This window comes from Oryzias latipes, chromosome 4, assembly GCF_002234675.1.
Source record: "Oryzias latipes chromosome 4, ASM223467v1".
Taxonomy (NCBI): Eukaryota; Metazoa; Chordata; class Actinopteri; order Beloniformes; family Adrianichthyidae; genus Oryzias; species Oryzias latipes.
Genome location: NC_019862.2, coordinates 25,933,419 through 25,951,582, shown reverse-complemented (window position 1 = coordinate 25,951,582; position 18,164 = coordinate 25,933,419). Strand labels below are relative to the sequence as shown.

The 18,164-nt window shown below is 38.0% G+C and overlaps 1 protein-coding gene across 4 annotated transcripts in view; it reads left to right on the top strand.

Moving 5' to 3' along the window:
* The window catches only part of nlgn1 (neuroligin 1), a 368,401-nt gene that overhangs the window by 131,037 nt on the left and 219,200 nt on the right, over nucleotides 1–18,164 (top strand). For 2 of the 4 annotated variants that reach the window (XM_020701548.2, XM_020701544.2), the window contains one exon: nucleotides 10,184–10,243. The exons of the other annotated variants lie outside the window; for them this stretch is intronic. In XM_020701548.2, coding sequence (XP_020557207.1) covers nucleotides 10,184–10,243 — 60 coding nt within the window. The remainder of the gene's footprint in view (nucleotides 1–10,183; nucleotides 10,244–18,164) is intronic. 4 annotated transcript variants of the gene reach the window in all.

Below are 18,164 nucleotides of genomic sequence, written 5' to 3'. Positions count from 1 at the left end.
ATCCTTGATTGACTCTCAGATGGCAAGTAAAAAAAAATACATACATATATATATATATATATATATATATATATATATATATATATATATATATATATATATATATATATATGTAGTATCAAATTAACAACTAATCTTCAATAAATGTCTAATAAAATTGGTATGCAGCAAAGAACGACAACATCGACAACAACAACAAAAACATTATAAATTACAGAAAAGATTGTTTTATATGATACTTTGTTAGATTTCTTTTTACACTGGAATGGTGATTACTCCAAGTAGACAGTGACAACAAAGGCATGTCTGTCCGTCTGAAGAAATTAAGCAAAATATCAAAGGTTGCCTCCAATCCAGCTCTACACCAACATGAACGTAATAATCAGACAAAAATAGGAATGGATGGATGAAAGGCAAATTAATGGTTAATACATAACATCAATGTTTAATCTGGTTCAATTTTTCACGTACAACTTTGTCACATTGAGTCTTTTTTGTATCCTCTTCCATGTCCAAGATTTCTGCAACCATCCAGACGGCATCTCAGCACTATAGCTTTCTAAACTGTTTATTTATTTGATGCCTGATTTGATATTTTACTCATGTCTTTGATCATAGGCTGTTACACTTGTTTAAACACGCTTTTTATTTAGTAAAATGCATGACATCTGTCTAATCTTGCATCATAATCCACAGTCAAAGTGCATGGTGATCTGAAAATGACTACATCATCCCTGATACACAAATTCTTTTTATAATGTTCTGAGTTTCACATGGGACGCATTTCCTTTTTATCCAACACTTTTTTCTTCTTTTCAGCTTTTTCCCCTGACTCCACATATACGTGAGGTTGGCAGTCATCTGAATAAATGCCAGCTTTGCTCTCTGCTTCACAGCAGCTTTCATGAATCACTTTATGTTGGCCCTTCTTGTTGTTTGTGCAGCCAATATTCAGCACACATGCTTAAAATGTCAAGACAAAGTACAGCTAGAACCTGTCTTTATTCAGTATCAACCATTTTTTTAGATGAAAAATGTATGTATAGACAATTAGCTCATTCAATAAATTTCTATAGAAAGCATACAAAGAAACACATAAATAAAACAATGCTTCCTTTTTTATCTCACATTTCCTTTGGCTAAAACATGGATGAAAATCAATGTAGACTGTTTTATTAATGATCAGATGCAAACTTTGGACAACAGGAATGTCTTATGGATGCACATATGTGCATGTATGGATGCACATATGTGCATGTATGGATGCACATATGTGCATGTATGGATGCACATATGTGCATGTATGGATGCACATATGTGCATGTATGGATGCACATATGTGCATGTATGGATGCACATATGTGCATGTATGGATGCACATATGTGCATGTATGGATGCACATATGTGCATGTATGGATGCACATATGTGCATGTATGGATGCACATGTGTAGCAAACCACTTAAATTGCTTAACTTGAAAGCAAAAATGCAAGTGTTTCATTTATTTATTTATTTTTTCGTACCTGGAAATTAATTCTGGCATCAAGGGGTTAAAGGCCCTATATTATGCTATTTTTGAGCCTTATATGATAATATATTCCCTTAGGCACACAATAATTTTATCATGAGTCATTTATTTTGTGTTTTGACCATAATTGTTTTCGGCGCATGTGTTTATTTCTTGTAAGAATGGTAATAATGTTTGTGTAAATTTATTTTTTAGTTAAAAAAGAGGCTTGGACTCTATAAGTAATCACATTGTCATTCATATGACAATGTGATTACTTATAGAGTTAAAAAGATGTTTACAACAACATGACAATGATGTTGGATTTTTAACTTTATTCATTAAAAAGAATGCATAAAAAATCTGTAATACAGCTGAAGCTCATGACAAGTGAAACATGGTTGCGGAAAAATAATACAACAAATTTGCAGCAAAATGAAAAACAGTTAAAACAAAAGGAGAAAAATATTTAAAAGTGCTTGGAAAAGATGAGTGAAAGTCCAAAAGTGCAATCTGATTAAAATACTGCATTCAGACCTTAAGACTAACAATGAATAAACTAAATTCCTTCTTTTATAATATGAGACTGAAGTCACGGAGGAGCAACAATCAGATTTTATTGTTGGATCTTAACAAGTTACTGTAGAATGGTAGTTATTTTCTCTCTTTAGGGCTTCTTTTTACCAAATAAATGAGAAAAGACATTATTTTACAATGCTGCCTCCTGATCAATGCTATTCTAAATATATTTTTCTGACTAAATAACACTAGCTTTAAAGAAAAGGTAAAAAGCTAAGCCAATTTGAAAGGGAGAAGTGTAGGCTGGAGTGATTCATTTTTCTTTCTCCATCAGTTAGCTATCAGTTTGTTCATATTGGGTCTTACTGCAGACACTCGGTGAAAGAAAAAAGAAGAGTCAATATTTGTGTCTTTCTTGGACTTTTATTAGACAGATAAAGTCTGTTTTCAGACGCATGAACTCATCTGCACGGCTTCATAACGCAGTCTTACAGGACTCTGCTGCTTCCTGCTCATCAGTTTTTTGTTGGAGTGCAGTGGGCTCCCACTTTACCTTGGAGAATGGATTCTGTATTTATAGTTTCCATCCTGTGGGGATTTTATCCAAGGTCAGTTGTAGATTACCTATTTGGCTCATTGAGCCATATGCTCTGTTAGCTCCCTTTTTAAATGTGCATCGGTGATTGATTAAGCTAGTGTGTCTCTATGCCAATGCCGGCCTTGACTGATGCATACAGAAAGCAGTTTGTATGTATGGATAGCTCTGCTGCGAAATGCACGATCGATACTCGGACTCTCCACGCAATAATTACCTCATCCAGAAGAGGGGAAAGCCTGGGGGTTTAGTGTATGTGTGTCTTAAGTTGTGTGTTTCTGAATTGATGCGGTTTCATTGGTTTGCAGGGGAGGCTGTCGGTGTGCATGGAGAGATACTAACAAATGAAAGGGAAAAATTCAAATTGCAAATCAAATTCCAAAACTTAGAATTAAGTTTAAATGTACTATTTGTTTCATTGAATGGAGAAAATAAATCTCAAAAAAACAATTGCTATTAACTGCTGTTGCAGCCCCCTTATAGACACCGAAAGAAAAATCTCTTTCATTTGAAAAATATGAGCAACTCGAGTAGTTTATTACAATTTTATCATACCTATTTGTTAGATGTGGTGCTGCACTTTAACAGTATACTTTCCCTGATCTTGTGTTTAGTTTCATTCTGCTGGCTTTGCCATATTTTATCTGGCTGCTTCAGTGTTTTGTGTTCCTCCATCTCTGTTTCCATTCGGTTCCCCTTCTCAAAGATGAAAAAGATTTATTAATAAGAATAGGGCTTTTTGCTTCTTCACTACCCATGGGTGCCAGTAATTGTAAGCATGTTGCCTCTGATCGAGTCCTGGGCATAGTTCTGTTACTGCGTTTCCTTCTAAATTGGACCTTTGTCTCATTCCGGAAGCACTGCCACTGCCGTGCTGTTGCTCAGTCACTGTGGCTCGTTTGAAAGAAGACAAAGGAGCAGTCGGTTGAGGATTGGCTGGAAAGCACAAATGATGAGGAGTTAAAAATAAAAATCGCCGTTATTAAAGTCAAAGAAAGTCAGATAGGAGGAAGCGTTCATGTTCCCAATCAGAGCTGATGGCAGCTGAGACCTCAGCGGCGTCTATGCAGGAGCCCTGGAAACGAGCGTGTCACGGCGGCAGGGAGGGGGCGAAGGTCAGTGTCAGGACCTGCTTGTCACCAGGCAATTTAGAATTGACATGTGATTTCTGGATGATGTCTTCCTCTCTCCTCATTGCACTGTGTGTGTGTGTGTGTGTGTGTGTGTGTGTGTGTGTCTAGGTGTGTGTGTGTAATCTGAGCTGTCATGCAACTGTCTTGTCTGCTCTGATGCCCACTAACCCCTCAGTCAAAAGATGTCACTGTAAAGACAGCAAATGTGCCATCCACAGAAGAGCTGGATCGTTTAAATCCATTTAATTCCTCATTTAATTCTCTCCATTCTTTTTGTATTTTTTTTTCAAACCAGCCATCCTTGTGCCATATGTTTTAGTAAACCCTAAACCCTTTGGCTGCCAGATTAAAGCCTTTTTAAAAACAAAAGCCATCTGGTTCAAGGTGGCATTCATAAAGTCACCACTGATGGCTTACTGCTGCAGTCCGTGAGTCAACACTGACTCAAATCTTTAACCCTTCAAGACGTTCTTTCAACCTCCATAACTCTTAAACTGTTCACAGAATGGACATAATTCCAGCAGGTTCTGTAGAAAAGGATGATATGCAACACATTAGTTAAGTGCTTATTATGCAATCAATGCTGTTATGCAACACTTTAAGGTAGTAATGTGTTGCACATCAGAATCAGCCGATTCACATTGGTCGGGTAAACAGTCAGAGACTTACGGTATGTCGAAGATCATGTGTTCCTTAGGTGTCATCAGTTACATCTCCGGTGTTCAAGGGTTAACTGTTCAACTTCACAACCTAAATGAAAATACAGAGTCGATTTAGGAATTAAAAACAATGTTGTCTCTTTGATTAGGTCTTATTTACTAGGGGTGTAACGATTAATCGACGCAATTGATGGATTGATTCATATTCACACGATCCAAACAAATCGATCCATCTGAGGCAATTTGCCAAAAGTATACCATTATAAAATTGTTTCAAAATGAAATAAATCAATGATCAGAATTGAAAAATCCCAGTTGGATTGAGGTACAGTAGGTTTATTTTACTCTAATGTAAAAAACAACTAAAAAAGAATCAGTCCATCATTCCAGTCCAATGTGAGAAAACACTTTGAATTTAACAAAGACATGTGACCATGCAGTGTGCTAGAATGTTCTAATAATGTTCCCTTTGGATTATTTTGATGTGGAAAAACAACAGTGGGGTGAACTTTAGGAAACTAAAATGTGAATGGATTTGACATTAATTCTTGTTTACTTATTTGTTTGTACACATATTTAATTCACATTTGATTATCTTGAAAGAAAAACAAGGAATCTGCAAAATTTCACCTGCACTATTCAGTACCTACCGTAGATATTTATCTCTGAGTGACACCGGTTGAAGTTTTGGCTAAAGATATCACGGGTTGATTTTAGGTTAGTGAATGTGATCAAATCTGATCGCTCAAAATAAACAAATTCCAACGATGAATAGTATTATCATCGTTACTACTGGCAAAAATATTTGACACTTTCTCCTACTACAATAGGTGCAACCCACATATGCTGCTTATCTCACAAATGTACATTCTTCATAAATGCATTACTATTTAAAATGGAAATAACTTTCTATTCTGTTTAACAAGAATTATTATAAAGCTGTTTTTGCCAGATGTGTGATTCTTTAATAAAGGGATGGTCCCTGGAGTCTGCCTAAAAAAAATAAATGAATAAATAAAAGAATCCACTGGTCTTACATCAATGTTTGTAACAGTTTACAAAAGCACATTCCTGTTTTTTCCTGTGTAATCGTAACACATTTTAATTTAAATATTGGATTTGCTGCAGCAGGTATAACACCCATACACATATGTATTCATTTTTGATCCTCTCCACCTTTGTCACTCCCAAAAATAGCCTTCTCCAGCTTTGCACCCTGTCTTTTTCTCACTGCCAATGTCTCAAAACTAAATAACATGGCTGGTCCCACGTCCATGTTCACCATTCCTTTCATTTTTGCTGAAACCTTTGTCACTCATATCACACCTGCTGCTGGAAAAAGTTTGCACCGAAAATAGTTATTAGAGTGCAGTTTTTGATACTGTAAACCATGAATTCCTTCTTGACGGGCTGGAAGAGTGAGTGGGATTATCCAGTATGGTCTACAGTTGGGTCAGGTCCTGTCCTGCAGGTGGGAGTTATGCTTTACTTGGACTGTTTACCATCCCACTCCCATTGTCTTTTGGTCTGATGTGAAAGCTTTTCAAGTAGCCTTTTATTCTGATGATTCTGATTATAGCCAACATAAAAAAAAATGTGTTGTTTACAGGACATAATTTTTGTAGATTGGCAGTAGTTGTAGGCATTACTGTTGGTGCATAGTAAGCCTGTCTCCACTTCCCATCATCCATCTGTTTACATGCTCTCCTGCTGGCTCACAGCCCCATGCCTTTATGTGGACATACAGTTCAGACCAAAAGTTTGGACACACCAAATGAATATTTGAATAAGAAGGTGTGTCCAAACTTTTGCTCTGTACTGTATGTAGTATAACATTTATGGTAAATGGCGTATACTTATATAGCACTATATCTTTCTACCTTACTCAAAGGCAGAAAGCGCTTTACAGTCACAGTCCCATTCACACACTGATGGCGGCTCCGCTGCAGAACACTGGCGCCAATCTCCCACCAGAGGCAGGCTGGGGTTCAGTGTCTTGTCCAAGGACATTTCGACACATGGGCAAGCAAGGCATGAATCGAACCTGCAATCTTCCGATCAGAGGTCGACCGCCCAACCAATGGACCAGGGCCACCTGTAATAATTTATGCTGCGTTCACAGCAATTTGGGCGTCAAACTCACGTCAGGCGCGGCCAATTCGTTGCTCACCAGCAACCAGTCGAGCAATGACATGTTTGTCGTTGCGTGTTAATAAGCTTGAGGTCCCAGACGCGTGTGGGTGGAGAGAACGCCAGATGATTTTGGCCTGATCTCTAGTGGTGTCTGTGTGGATCTCATTTACAGTGCATTGAAAACACGGAAAAGTTTGAGAGATCAGGTTTATTTGTATAAAAAGTTCAAGAAAAATGATCAAGTATCCCGTGTCTATGTCTGGGTTCATGAGATCATTCAGAGACTCTCCCAGTTTGGTGAGCTTTACTTCTGCTTTGGGAACTGCGTCTAAATGTTGTTGACACTGTGTTTTTGTCTCTGTGACCTAGTTTGAAGACTTGCTGTCCTGCATAAGTCCATAGAGGGATAATAAAAATAAAATCTGAAGATTCTTTTTATTATTTTCTCGATGAAAATAAGATAAATATAAAGTTTCAGTAGGCCCGAGCAGGCTGCCTCCCCATGCTGCAGCTGCACTTTTGTACCTGCAAACCGACCTCCTGGGGACTGGTGTTAAACCCTAAGGGTCTGGCGACCAGGGTTTACCCTGCCCTCGCCCAGCAGTAGCAGGGATGGGCTCTGGCAACCCCTTGACCCCAATAGATATAGCAGGTTAAAAAATGGATAGAAGTTTAGGGGGAGAACGCTCCTCCATGTTGGATTTGGACTCCTAGCACTTATCGAGTCACTGAATATGTCTTGCCAAAGGCTGAGTCCTGGATTGGTTGACGAGACGTGTCAACCTTGCCAAAGTTCAGATTTATAAACTCTGGACTTTAGATCACATTTGATTTAACGTTGAAGCTGGACATCCCTGATGCACAAATCGTGATCGGTGTAAGGCAGCATTACATTTTTGTTCTAATTTTGATTAAATTTATAGATATGCTCATGCTTTATGATTTTGGTTCTCATCTCTTCACGGTTTTCTTTGTGTACGAAAGATGTGATGCAGACAAAGCTACCCTCCGACCTTTATCCCTAAAGTTGGGTCGATGAAATCTTCCTCTAATGACACCAGCGTTGCATTTTATGCATAGATGAAAAGAGATTAAATACTTTTTGGAGCCAACAGGTATGTTTATAACATTTGAGTGTGTGTGTGGACAGGCCCCGCCCTTATAGACTTGTATTACATCTGAACCTCACTGTAATAAGTATAACGATCCAGAAACGTGTTGCTTTATGCTGCTTCGTGGTTTTACACCCCCCCCCCCCTTCTATAATCACTCTCCTATTCCCCCCTCTCTACCATCCTTCCCTCCTTTCCTTTTCCGTCCATTCCAACACAAAAGATTTTCAAAAATGACTAAAATGAATAAAGTTTGGCCTTGATTACAAAAGGGGTTTATTCAGATATACCTCTGGTGTGTCAGAAGATTTATAACCCCTGTTGTTAAAGTAAAATATGTCCAACACAAGAGGCCTTCAGCTCTCATCTGATTGCCCAGCTGTTGGACAGGACAACTTAAAAAAAAAAAAAAAAAGATTAAACACAGACATTTTCATTTAATTTTTATTAAGTTTCATTTTTTCTTATTGTGTGTGTGTGGGGGTGTGGGGGGGTGGTGGTGGGGGGGGGCTATATTTCCAGAATTTTCTTTGTTAAGCAAGCATATCAAACAAACCAAAAAGAATCTGTCCATCACTGGTGTGTTCTGCCAGGCTGACTTGAATGCCCCGTGATTCCCCTGAATGCAGCATTCGTGAATGAGCAGGCTTAACATCCCTAGACAGCATCTGCTCCGTGTTTCTTTGACGTTTTCACATTTTGAAACAAGTCACTATTTGTGCATTGTGCTGACTCAGCATACAGAAAGCATGGAGTCAGCTCGAGCTTATCAAACCGCTTGTCAAATTTTACAAAAGAAAGCTGGCAGACTGCTGTGGGACAAAATGATATTCAGGGCAGCATTGTTGGGTTTAGATTACTGACAGAGATGTTGTTGGCTTTAGAGTGAATCAGCAGGAAGTTGGGTTGGATGCTGGAAGAGGCAAGGCACCATCAGTTACTGAAGCAGCTGTAAACCTTGTGACTCTTTCTTTTTGTGTTCCAGCGTGTCCTTTTTATCATCTTCTGCTCATTGTACGGCCACAACCATTGGGTTTCCCAACTCCAACACAGCTGCTTTTTGAGCCCTGCAGCTAGTTAAAGGACAAGTGTGGGGGTCTTCTATCCAAATCAGTTAATGGATGTTTGGAGTCTGTGTGTTTGTGTGTGTGAGAGAGAAACCTTTAAACAATGAAAAAAAAAGCTCTCCTGTTTGCTTGCATGCCATGCGCCTGCATGTATCTGCCCATCCTTGAGTGCAGATGACAACATTTGTTTTGTTGTGTGTTTTTGTGGACATGTTTGGGATTGGGATAAGCATGTGCTTATGATAGTGAATAGAAGAAACAAAAGAAAATTAAGACACCTTTAATTATGTAAAGAAGCACTTGACAACTCTTCCTGTTAGGATATATAGACAGAAAAAAGTAAAAAAAAAAACAACCTAAAGATCGTGTTGCTTTCTACACAAAATTTGCAACAAGAAAAAAAAACAAACAACAAAAAAGAACTCACACTAAGCCCAAAAAAACTGAGGTATTTTGACAACCATGTCTTTGGATGCAGCACTCTCATCATTCCCATGCAAACATGGGTTGTAATTCCTAATTATAGTAATAATAATAATAATATATATATATATATATATATATATATATATATATATATATATATATATATATATATATATATATAATATGCATATTTTTTCTCTTATGTCAATACACTAAAAATTACTTTGCGTAAAAAATGGTTGATTTAATTGTAATCTCACAATTTTGAATTGTTTTGTGTTAATTTAGGGGATTTTTCGTCTATTTTTGAGTTCCCTGTAGTGTCTGAGGATCATACCATGTAATAAAGCATCCGTATTTTTTTATTTTATTTATTCAGTTTCAGCCCTAGCACAGCCCCTAGTTGGGCCACTTTCTATCTTTTGGTTGTAATTGTTAATTTTTTCTCTCATTATTTTGTGTGGTTTTTTTGGAATAACTAAACATTGTCTCAGTAAAAAAGCCAGTTCTGGCCAAATTCTTGATGCATTATCGTTTTCGCTTGTTTGAACGCCCATAGAAAGGCCAATACCTGTTCCCAAACGTCTCCTGAGCACACAACAGGAAAAGTTAGTCACGTGCTTCTTTTGAGTTCCTTGTTCTTTAAAACAATGCTTTTTTTCCCACAGCCTGTTTTTTGTTCTTTCCATCAAAAACCCTTTGTTCATGGTACTTCATTAAAAATGATGAATGTCTTTTGATCTTGATGGTTTAACTTTAGGAAATTCTTGATTTTTAAAGAAGAACTAAACCTTTTTCCCTCTTTTTTTTTTGAAAGTCTTTCTCTTTTCTTGCTCTGTAGATACTCTAAACCTTATGGTAAACATGTCAACAGAACACTGATGTATGTCTTGTGTTTGTCAGTGTGAGGATTTTTCAATCAAAAACGGAAAGAAAAAAAAACTTTCTTGTATTTTGAGAGCACCTTTTGAACTATGTTTATGTTCTTGATGACCTTGTTTTCCTCCATCTTCTCCTTCTTGGTCCCATAGGTCCCCTAACAAAGAAACACACTGATGATTTAGGTGATAATGACCGCACGGATGATGAAGGTATTTTTTTTTCCCTCAATACCAATTTGATTTGCATGACAAGGGAAAGCAAACTTCCCCTTTCTCCTCCAATTTTTTGTCTTCTTTGGTTTTCTTACATTTCTTGTCCTTTTTTGAAAGTAATGGACATTTTCTTTTTGCTCTTTACTCGTATCCTCTTTTTGGGCTGGATGTGTTTTGTCCTTTTCAGCTTGGTGTCTCCTAAAATCACGTTTCACACCTTTTTTTGATTATAATACTGTAACATCAATTTTCTGCTTTGGTTTTTATTTTCTTTCCCTTTCAATGTTGCATCCCACCAGCAGATAAAGAAACTAACAGCCCCTTTAAGCAGCTCCTCCCACATTTTTGCATGTTTTTTTTTTTTGGTTTTGTTTTGACTTGTGTAAATGTAGTCATGTTTAAAAAATGTAAATGACTGGCTAACTGGCTTTGAGTTAATACTTACACTTTGACATGATGAAGGTTTGGACACAAATTGACTCCATTATCAGTCAATTATTGCACTGCTGCATTCCTGCCACCTGCCTGTCACTGGTCCTCCAAATGTGCCCGGTGGCCACTGACTGATCTAAAAAAACATGTGGTCGCCGCTCAATTTGAACTTTACTTAAAAATTCAGCTGCTGGCGTGTAGGGAACCTACCAAATCTGCTGAAAAACTAGCATTCCTGTCACCAAGCGGTGGCGTTTTGAGATATGTGACCGTAATTAGTAAACATTAAGGCAATCTTTTAAAAGTGCTGGAAAGACATCACACATTAACGATGACACCAAAAACTGTAAAGAATAATACCTTTCGATCTAATTTAAGGCATAAATGTTCATAGAAAATACCAATGTCCCATTTTTTTCTGTTGTCACCCAAAAAAAAAGGAAAAAAAAGACTGATTCTTGAGGAAATCTACTGAGGAATGCAAAAAAAAGTCACATTTTGCTAAATTTACAGTAAAAGCAATATGGAGTGTTGGCAGCAGTAAAGGCGCCACACATTCATCATACATAACTGCCGTGTCCAGCATCTGCTTTGGGGTCTGAATTTTCCAGCGAATGCAAAATCTGGTTTAATAAGGAAATTGTAGTTAATGCTAACAGTGTTCTGGTGCACCAGCACCATGTGGGGCTTGCATACTTATCACCACATTGGTATTCCAGTGAGTTGCATTGTACAGTACCTTCATGACCCGATTCAGTCAAGCTAATGTAATGTCTCAAGGAAAATGACTTGGCAGCTCTGAGATTTCTGCTCTGCACACATGATTCTTAAACACACATAACTCCTTGTTCTGAAAGTTTAATTCTCCCGCCTTCCTCTTTGAAAACGTTAAATTTTTGATAAAAGCCATAAACAGAGTGACAAACATAAAGACTGTACCACTTAAAATTACTGAAAAGCAGAAAGTCCCACTCCGATCATCATCATAAGTCATTTAATTGTGGTTATGCCTTTTTTAAGGTAGAAAAAAAATAGTTTCTGCAGAGTGGCATCATCCCATCATTTCCCATCATCCCGTACTTTACACTCTCTCCCGCTAGCTTACAACCCCTCACACACCTCAACCTATCAAAACCGATGCAGCCAAAATGCAGAGCAATATTGAGCGAGCTAACCAGCCATGAAGTTTTGATCCAGATTCCAGCTCAGACGAGAAAAACAAAAACGTACATGGATCTATTTGTCTGCAAGTGGAAAGCATCAGACTGTAGCACTTATGTCACTGCTATGAAATAAAAAAAATACTCAGGAACACCATTGTAAGCTTAATTTTCTTTGTTAAAAACACTATTTTCATTGGAATGGGTCTTAAAGCTCAAGTCTGTTTTTCTTTGTCTTGAAAGATAATTTGTCTATAAAGCCATTTTGAAAATAAAATTTCAAGTGTAAACTGCTAAGATACTATATCCCCTAAAGACCGCAGGAGTGGATAAGAGATGCAGGGAACCTTAATGAGGCAGTTCTACTGTATAATGTCGCCAAGTAAACAGAAGTTACATCTAAACAAGAATGCCAACTATACTGATCTGTTTGATCTGCACCGCCGTGCCTTCCTCTCTGGGCACTGGCTTGTATACATAGCTCCACATGTATGCACATAGGCACACACTGATGCGATTAAAGGGACTCACCACAGATCTTTTCAAGAAAATCCCTCCAAGCTTCAAGTATTATCCCCAAAAAAAGGATGCAGGGCAGACTGCTAATCCACTTTAATATAGAGGAAAATATGCTTAGGAGCACACACATCTGCATCGCACACATGTACATACACACCGTGGTCAGCCCCGCTCTGATGGAGCTCTATCGCTCCATTATTTCCTTAAGCTGACTTTCTTGATTCGACCCGATGTTGCCCTGTGGATGCACATTAAGAGAACCACCCTCTGGCCTCCGCTTCCCCTCCCCACTTGCTAAATCTCATGATTCAATCTCTTTAAATTTAGAGAAGTTGCTGTTTGTAATCCCCTTTTTTTTCTTTTGTGGTGGGAATAGAGATGTAAATGGGGAGGTTCCTAAGAGCTTTAAATTTCCAGAGAGCTCTCGTTTTATTTATTTATTTCTTAAAGTGCGAGAACGATTGGAGTTAAAAGTAGGTATGTCATAAGTATGTGACACTTTGGAGGCCCTTGGAACGGCTTGTAATGCATTAAAAGGCAGTACCTGTGACAAATTAATTTCCCTGTGGATACAGTATGTAAATATGAAGTTCCAGTGGCGTGGGGGGGGGGGGGGGGGTTTGCTTTAGCAGGCGTCACAGGGAAACTCCTGGTTCCTAAAGAAGCACAAAAGTCTAACAAGTGAGGCTGCTTGACTTCACAGACATAAGGGAAGTCTTCAGTACACCCTATAAGAAGTACAGTTCACATCCTTTAGCCTCATTTTGCATTACTTTGAAACCATTTGGCTACAACGGCAGGCATGTAATGAAGGTTACACAAAGTTAGCTCTAAAAAAAAAATCTTTTTTTTTTTTTCAATTTGAAACATCAAATTTGGTGAATGCAATTTTATTTTCTTCTAGATAATCTCAACATTTTAAGACTAAGCTGATCAGGGTGGCTTGAATCTAGAAGTGTGTACGTGCTGTCGAAACCTCAGTGCAATTATTAAACCAACCTGCAGATAAGCATTTTAATGAGTTACTGCTGGAGTCACACTGATAACACCCAGGCTTTTTTTTTCCCACTGCTGAGGAATCATCATTGGTTTATCCCCTGCAGCAAAAAAAAAAAAAAAAAAAAAAAAAAGGAAGTGAGAATCACATCTCTGCTCTTTGTGACTGCTGATGTATTGATAAGCCTTATACACAGGCAGAGGGAGTGGATACCAAAGATTGCAGCAGCCTGAGGGCATCTCTCAGGGTTTGCTCCCGGAATCTAAAAAACACCTGACCGTCTTTGATCAAAGCCTCATGCTGGAGGAAACAAAAATCTGCTCCAATCTGACGTTATTCTCAGAGAAACATTTGCCAGCTTTTCTTGTTTCAGGACAGCTGGAAAAGTCGAATCCCACCCAAAATGTTGTCGTCTCAATTTCTCCTTTCTTTTTAGTCAAAACAAGGTGCCCCTAGTGAACAAAATCCCCAAAATGTCACTTGAATAAAAGTGCAACTAAAAACTGGAAAAAAGCTGATGCCATCAGTTATGCAGTTTTGTAGAGTTTTTCATTAAACTGTTACAAGAATTTTTGTAAAACGTGTAAATGGTAATAAAATAGTGAGATTTGACTTGTCCTTTTATTTTCATTTTCTGGCTCTAAAGCTACGTTCACAGCGCCCTCAGCAGCGCGCTTAACTGCCACTTCTAGTAAAAAGTCTTTGTAAATGAGGCTTTCAAGCCTCTGCGTACAAAACTTTTGCATTTAAGAGTAGCTACGACTGTTTTGGGGCTCTATGTTTAAATTACAGCCATTGAATGCAATTGCCAGCTAAAACTTGTCGATCTTTGACCAATCAGGGACTCGTATTTGTCAGCCTGGTTTAACCCAGACAAGGCAAAACACCTGATGACATCTGCTGTTTTTTTTGTTTTTTTTTCTTAAATAAAGATAAACCACATAATTATCTCTTGACATAAGGATAATCCATATCCACCATTGCAAGGATGGTTGCAATTAACTGAACCTTTTCCGTTTAGTGCCCAAATAGCAAGATTTGCCTCATTTAGACACTTCGCACCAAGCCTCTTCCAACTGCAGGTGGCAGACATGCGTGAATAAACAGTATTTAGCGTAAAAGTGTTATAAGAAGCCTGTTGTCTGATCGATATGAACACAAAACAAACAAACAAAAAAGACAAAGCTGCTTGCTTAGGTCAAATTTTGCCAGTTACTTTAAAATAAATTCATCGAAGGGTCATAGAAAATCATCTTAATTTTCTAAACTAATTTAGCTTGTAATGTGTTCTAATTTTACATATTGTATGTATCATTGTGTATGTATTTCATTGAACCAGGAGAATTAATCCGCTTTAAATAATGGTGTCTATCTGTAGGCCACATTTATAGGATTACATTTTAAGACTTTAGTACTTAGAAAATGCACCACACACATTCAAAGGTTTTCTTTCTGTGGTCAATATTGTCGTTTTACTTCTTTTAATTATACGATTGGATGTTACAATCATTACAGGATTGCCCCTGCTGGTTGTAGGCATTATCTCCATCTTCGTCAGTCTAAAGGGTCTTGAACCAGCCTTGTGCTGTGAGCAGATTAATTAAATTGCAATAAATATAATAAAGCCCAATTAGTCCTCCAATTGAAATTGAATAATGGGGGAAATGGGAAGAAAAATCAGTTAGGAAACGCTGTTTGCAGCCCACCAGCAGCTGTGTTTATAATGTGTTTTCAGCATCACCACTGTCCTCAGCCACCTCCGTCAGCAGACATGATTGTGGGATGCTAAGGTGGCTAACTTCAAGTGATGAGAATCAACATTTTCACTGTCAAAGCTGTTAGCATGCAGACAGGACTCATGCCAGCTGTAATAACTGTCAGACGTATTCTGGTGGCGAGTGACGTCATCTCCACGCCGCCACCATCATTGCCCCTGCCACTGGGATAGAGCAGTCATCATTTTCAGTGTGACAAAGAGCCCTGCTATGGCATCTTTTATTATTGTCATCATCGCTGCTTGGGATTGGAATTGCCTTCAATGAGAAACTTGAGTAATTTCTGAAAATATCATAAATTGATTTTACTGGCATGTTTGCCACCATTGCTATTGTATTTGTCATAGTTATCGCCATCAAAGCTGACATCACAACCATTGTGGTTTTCTTGTCTACTTTCGTGGCTGTCGTAAACATTTCAACAGCTGATTCCATTTACTGCGAAGATCACAGCTGTTGTGCTGCAGTGGTTCCCCACCACACTCTGACATCTAGATTTAAGATAATGCACAGACAGTGACAATGCTGGATCAATGTCAAGAGTCCAAATAAGAATGTATAGATTTATCTTCAGTCAGTTCTTTTCTCATGGAAACTTTTTTGCAGAAAAAATGCATTCAAATGACCTCCCAAACCTCCTATAACAGGAAAGAAAAGGAAAGGGAAGGCGATCAAAAGATAGCCGTCAGTGTCAGGAGGGGTCACCCACCGGCAGTGGTAACATTAAAAAACTACCCCTGCGGCCAGAACCAATGACATCCCGGATGCAGAGGGCTCTGACTGAGTAAATAATGAAACAATAAAATGAATATAAAACTACAAAAGAATAAAAAATGCATTAACCAATCTGAAATTCTGATTAACTGGAATAAAACTGGGATGATATGAATAAATATAAACACAAATTCAAAATGATTAATAGAAGACACAAATTAGGCAGGTAAAATATGAAAGTAACACATGAAAGCACAAAAATGAGATTTCTTCAGAAGAGTCAGGTTTTCCGTGGATCTCTGCTGCCGTGCAAATCCTGAAATAAATTGAAGATTGAAAAGTTTTAGGAACTATGATGCACCACAATTAAGCAAAACTAAGAGAGAAACAATTGGGACATCTCAAAGACATTATTTACTAGGTTCAATTTATCAAAGGTAAAAAATGCAGTGAAATATAACTTAACTCAAAAACACGTTGCATGCAGATATTTTCTTTTGACTTTTCTCTATCTTTTTCCATATCCTGTTAGTTCAGTTCAATTTAAACATTACATTTACATTATTTTTGGAAAAACATTTCTGATTAAGTTTCCTTAAAACTCTAAGGACTGAAGGAAATATTACAATGAGTATTATGATGGAGGATGGGCTCTTACCTCACATTCATATCGGTAAAACATCCATTCAATTCCATTAGAGCTACAGTTTTGCTCACAGTCTTTACATAATTTGATTGTCCTCTGTTTTGAAAAAGGGCTGTAAACACAGAAGGTTTAAAAAAAAAAAACAACATCTTTCTGCAGAACTGCTGAGGCGATTGAAGGTCTCAGAGGAAGCCTTTTTTCTAGGTTAGTTAATTTCAAACTCCCCTTGGACTCGATCAGCCCCCTGTGGGTCCACCGTGCTTCACTGATTAAAATATAGAGATGGTTCAGAAGCCAAATGAAAACCTTCTCCTCTGATAGATGAAGGTGAGTGCAGTGTAGTTCTGTAGTCCTTTGGAAATGTTTACGGTCCCCGGATGAGTTTACTCACATCCCAGCTTTGAGCTGTGTTAATCACTGAAGCTTTGTCAGCCCAAAGCTCCATCTAAACCGTCACACTGTGACACCATCTCAAAGAGGGCTGAAGTGAAGGGTTGACGGTGAACCAACTGGGTCTGGAAGACAAGCAGCAGCCGTCTCTTGGCTGTTTTGTTTTCCGTTTCCGCTGGATTAGTTGAACCGATAAACTCACTACAACCTAAATATGAGTACGGCTTTGATGAAATTAAATCCTACTAAATTCTAGTTAAATTACAAACCTACATACACACCCTCGCCAACGCATGATGACCACTTCCAACAAAAAGTTTATGTAAATTAGGGGTTTTAGAAAAAATGATTCTGCATTATATCGCGATAGTTCATTTGGCGATACTTGGACCGATTCAAAATGCTGTAAGGAAGCTATTTATTTAATTATTTAAAATCATCCTTCAGTGTCTGACTCTAGTTTTCCACTTCAACCTAAATAAATTGAAGATTGACCACTAGTTGGCAGCAGAGCACACGGAGCCTCTTTGAGCAACTGTACTCTGCACAAAACAACAGGAAGACCTCAACCAGAGGCCGCTGGTTTCATTGTTATGAGAGATGAACCGAAACTCTGTGCCATGTTGCTGCCAGTAGCATATAAAAACGCAGATTGCAGTGCTTTTTAGAGGCTCAGATAAGAACGAGTGAAGCAGTGCAGCTTCACAGCGGCTAATGCACTTAGCATCGGCCAATGCAGTTAGCATCGGCCAAAATGATATCAGCAAAGCGGGCTTAAGTTCTGCAGAACCTCCTAGCAATGGATTCTAGTTTAGCGACCTGATCAATCAGATTGACATGTACAATGCTGTGAAAAAAACCCGACATCGTGGCGATGACAGTTACTAGTTTACTTCTGCGTGAGAAAGCGTAGCTGCAACAGTGCATAGCAGACTGTGATGTAAACAAAGCATCTTTGCCACTTTAATGCGCTCCCCTACACCCTGTCATGCTGCCTCATCATAATCACACTTTATTGTTTCTGGAAAGAATTAGTGTATTTTTTTATTTTTTTTACCAGTACCTTTCAGGTTCCTGAACTGTTTAATAGAGAAGCTACATTAATCAATATTGAAAATAAACAGCACTTTATTAACTTAATCAAACTTTTAGAACATTATTGGTGAAGGCACATTCATTCCATTTTATTTTCTTATACTAAAAGATATTTTGTTGTGGAAATCAGACAATGTTGACTGTTCCCTTTCTGTTTTTTTAAGTTACCAAAATAAAAGCACTATGAATT